Below are 4,285 nucleotides of genomic sequence, written 5' to 3' on the forward strand. Positions count from 1 at the left end.
AAGATTTCGGGTTAGGATATCAGATTAGGATTTCGGATTAGGATTTCAGATTAGAATTCAGGTTAGGATTTCAGATTAAGATTTTAGGTTAGGATTTCAGATTAGGATTTCAGATTAGGATTTCAGATTAGGATTCAGGTTAGGATTTCAGATTAAGATTTTAGGTTAGGATTTCAGATTAGGATTTCGGGTTAGGATTTCAGATTAGGATATCAGATTAGGATTTCAGATTTGGATTTCAGATTAGGATATCAGGTTACGATTACAGATTAGTATAACAGGTTAGGATTTCAGGTTAGGATTTCAGATTAGGATTTCAGATTTGGATTTCAGATTAGGATTCCTGGGAGCACATTTGAATTTTGAATTTTAGAGCCATATTAAGAATCCAAGACCACTTCTGGAATCATTGTTCTAGATTTGTATTCATTTTAGGATCCCAAAAAACACATTTGAAATGATTATTCTAGAATTATGATTAGATTAAAATTCCAATATCTCTTTTGAAAATCGTAATTCTGAATTTAGATTTAGATTAGCATCGCCAGAACCCATTTGAAATTTATATATAGATTTATATCTATATTAGGACACCGAGAACACATTTGAAGTAATCATTATAGATTTAGAATTAGATTAAAATCCCAAGATCTCTTTTGAATTTTATTTCTGAATTTAGATTAGATTAGTATCCCCAGATCCCATTCAAGATTTATATTTTAGATTTATATCTATATTAGGACATCGGGAACGCATTTGGGGTAATCATTATAGATTTAGATTAGAATCCGAGAATACATCTGAAATAAATAATCGGGATTTATATTTTGACTAGGATTTCGAAAAAAAAAAATCTAAATTCACATGCTAGATTTAGATTAGAGTCCGAGAATACATCTGAAATAAATGATCGGGATTTATATTTTGACTAGGATTTCGAAAAAAAAATCTAAATTCACATGCTAGATTTAGATTAGAATCCGAGAATACATCTGAAATAAATAATCGGGATTTATATTTAGACTAGGATTTCGAAAAAAAAAAAAAAAATCTAAATTCACATGCTAGATTTAGATTAGAATCCGAGAATACATCTGAAATAAATAATCGGGATTTATATTTTGACTAGGATTTCGAAAAAAAAATCTAAATTCACATGCTAGATTTAGATTTAGATGAGGGTCCCGAATTCACAGTGCGAATTGAGAATGCGAATTTCCGTTGTTGTTTGAAAGATTATATTCCGGCCATATTTCAGGAAACAAACAAAAAAACAAACAAACAACAACATTAGGAAACCTGGCAACTCACTTCAGAATCAGGAGTCCTCCGATTCTCAACTTTTCGAGAAATAATAAGTAAAGGAGGAAACAAAGAAAGAAATAATGACAATAAAAGCAAGAAAAAATATTGCATATAATTTTCGAAAAGCAAAACCTATGCAAATACAAGAATTAAATGTCAGTTGAAAGGATAAGATAAGGAGTGAGTTGCCATATTGTCTTTTTTGTGATGGGATGCACTATAGCTATTTCTCTCGTATATTTCCAAAAGTATATTAACCGATCATCTTTGAAATGAAGGAATATAATGAGAGGAACGAAGCGAGTAGTAAATGAAGAACCAGGAAAATAAGACAGAAAATAAGAAAATAATACGAGTAGTCAGTAAAAAACAGGTAAGGAAATGTAGAAGAAAAACAAGTAAAGTAAAAAAAAAAAAATGACAAGGGCAATAGTATGTGCGAGCGTGAATTTTTCAGCGCCATATCGGAACGAGATAGTGAAACAAGGCGTTGAAGTCCGCAGAGTTATGCGAGAGATTGGCTCAGTGGGGCAGAAGTTCGGAGATAAGACGGCAAATATCTACACATTACAACACAGATATTAAAACTCAGATAATCGCAAACACATCTAAAAAGGGAGAAAAAGCACATACCCAAAAATACAAAAAATACAAAAAAACAAACCAAAAAAGAACAAAGATAACATAAAAACACACGCACACGCCAAAAAAAGAAGAAGAAAAAAAACATACATGCACAAAACCCGATCCGATCACATCTAAAAAAAAAAGCACATACCCAAAAATACAGAAAATACAAAAAAAAAACAAAAAAAAACACAAAACCAAAAAAGAACAAATAACATAAAAAAACACGCACACGCCCCCCAAAAAAACATACATACACAAAACCCGATCCGATCACATCTAAAAAAAAGCACATACTCAAAAATACAAAAAAAATACAAAAAAAACAAACAAAAGAAAAAAGAACAAACCAAGATAACATAAAAACACACGCCTCCCCTAAAAAAAACATACATACACAAAACCCAATCTGATCTTTCCTTCCCCTTCGTCCACAAAACAAAACAAAAAGAAACAAAGATAACATAAAAACACACGCCCCCCCAAAAAAAAAAAAAAAAAAAAACACAAAACCCCAATCCGATCTTTCCTTCCCCTTCGTCCACACGCACCTCGCTACTTCTCCATAATAGGCTAGAGTCGCCTCCACTGGCTTCCCACGAGAGACATCCTGAAGGAGGGTCGAGTTGCTGGCGTGGAACCTGGCGAAGGTCTGTGACTTGAGGTTCTGTCCGAGTCCTACGCCGCGCATGTCACAGAGACCTCCTGAAGGAAAGGGACTTGTAAGGTGGAGCAAAAGATAGAGAAAAGTTTTAAAAAATAAAGAAAGAAATGAATAAGGAAAGGGGAAAAGAAAGAGAGAAAACGGAAAAAATTGGCTTTAAATAATTTTGAGTTCGTACAACCTTGTAATACGAGGTAGAGGAAGGTTAAACAAATAGATAGATAAATTAATTAAATGAATAAGTAAAGGAAAAAAAGAGAAAAAGGAAAAATAGATATAACTTTGAAAGTAAAACCTTGTAATATGGGCTGAGAGATAGAGGAAAGTAAAAAAATAAAAAATAAAATCAAGAAGGAAAAAGAACGAAAAAAAGAAAAATGACATAACACAAATAGATAAAGAAAAGGAAATTGAAAACGAAAGAAAGAAAGAAAAGAAGGAAAGAAAAGAAAGGAAGTAGAAAAAAGAAAGAAAAGACAGAAAGCAAAGAGAGAAAGAAAAAAAAGAAAAATAGATAAAGAAACCAAGTAAGGAGGAAAAAAGGAAGAAAAAGAAATGAGAAAAAAAGGAAAAAGAAAATAAAAAAACGGAAGAGCGAATCTACACAAAGCGAAGAGAAGAAGAGAAAAACCGAAACAAAGACCCTAAATAAACAAACAATTAAACAAACAAACAAACAAACGAAACAAAGAGACTAAACAAACAATTAAACAAACAAACAAACAAACAAAGACGAAACACGCACCTGAGAAAATGAAGGCGAGACCGGAGAGGTGTTGGCACAACGAGGCACAAAGGAAGAAAAAGAAATGAAAAAAAAGAAAAAAAGAAAATAAAAAACGGAAGAGCGAATCTACACAAAGCGAAGAGAAGAGGAGAAAAAACGAAACAAAGAGAGTAAATAAACAATTAAACAAACAAACAAACAAACGAAACAAAGAGACTAAACAAACAATTAAACAAACAAACAAACAAAGACAAACAAAAGAGAAAAAACGAAACAAAGAGACTAATTAAACAAACAAACAAACAAACAAACAAACAAAGACGAAACACGCACCTGAGAAAATGAAGGCGAGACCGGAGAGGTGTTGGCACATCGAGGCACAAAGCACACTGGACGCCGCCGCCCTCTCGACTCTCCCTCCCTCAGGAATGCAGTTCAGGGGCCGGCTCACCATCGGGAGGTCTTCGTCAGGAGCGACTTCCCCGTCAGTAGGCAGGACGAAGGGCGCCGCCAGCAACCCCAAGGACGCGAGAGCAAAGGACGCCCGGGAGACACCAAACAACATCTTCTCTGGCTTAGAAAAAAAAAACAAAAAAAAAAAAAAACCGTCTATACGTTATCTCTGTGCTTAAAAAAAAAAAAAAAATAAATAAAAATAAATAAAAAGATCCCGTCTATTCGTTTCGTTGCAGTTCGGTAAAGGTAAATTACCTGGAATACATTAATACAAAAATATAATGCGCGTTTTGTATTTTACGTAAAATTCCCCAGGATGCTCTGAGGTATCCAGCGTTTTGCGGATAATTCACTCGAAAATTGCTGAAGAGTGAAAACATACAACATACATACGTTTTCAATATAAAACAAATCTAACCATGTTTTTTTCATTTATTTTCTTATTTTCTATTATTATTGTTTTTTTACAATTACCAATCGCGCACCAAGGAACACCTCAAAGAGAT

At 33.3% G+C, this 4,285-nt stretch overlaps 1 protein-coding gene across 1 annotated transcript in view; it reads right to left on the reverse strand.

The window, feature by feature from the left end:
• LOC138864832 (uncharacterized) overlaps positions 1-3,890 on the reverse strand; it is a 5,190-nt gene extending 1,300 nt beyond the window's left edge. Inside the window, exons 1-2 of the mRNA XM_070133441.1 lie at positions 3,657-3,890; positions 2,484-2,637 (exon numbers count right to left, since the gene is read on the reverse strand). Coding sequence (XP_069989542.1) covers positions 2,484-2,637; positions 3,657-3,888 — 386 coding nt within the window. The 5' untranslated portion in view covers positions 3,889-3,890. The remainder of the gene's footprint in view (positions 1-2,483; positions 2,638-3,656) is intronic.
• Positions 3,891-4,285: the final 395 nt, after the last annotated feature.

The sequence above is a fragment of the Penaeus vannamei genome, chromosome 18 (genome assembly GCF_042767895.1).
Source record: "Penaeus vannamei isolate JL-2024 chromosome 18, ASM4276789v1, whole genome shotgun sequence".
Lineage (NCBI taxonomy): Eukaryota > Metazoa > Arthropoda > Malacostraca > Decapoda > Penaeidae > Penaeus > Penaeus vannamei.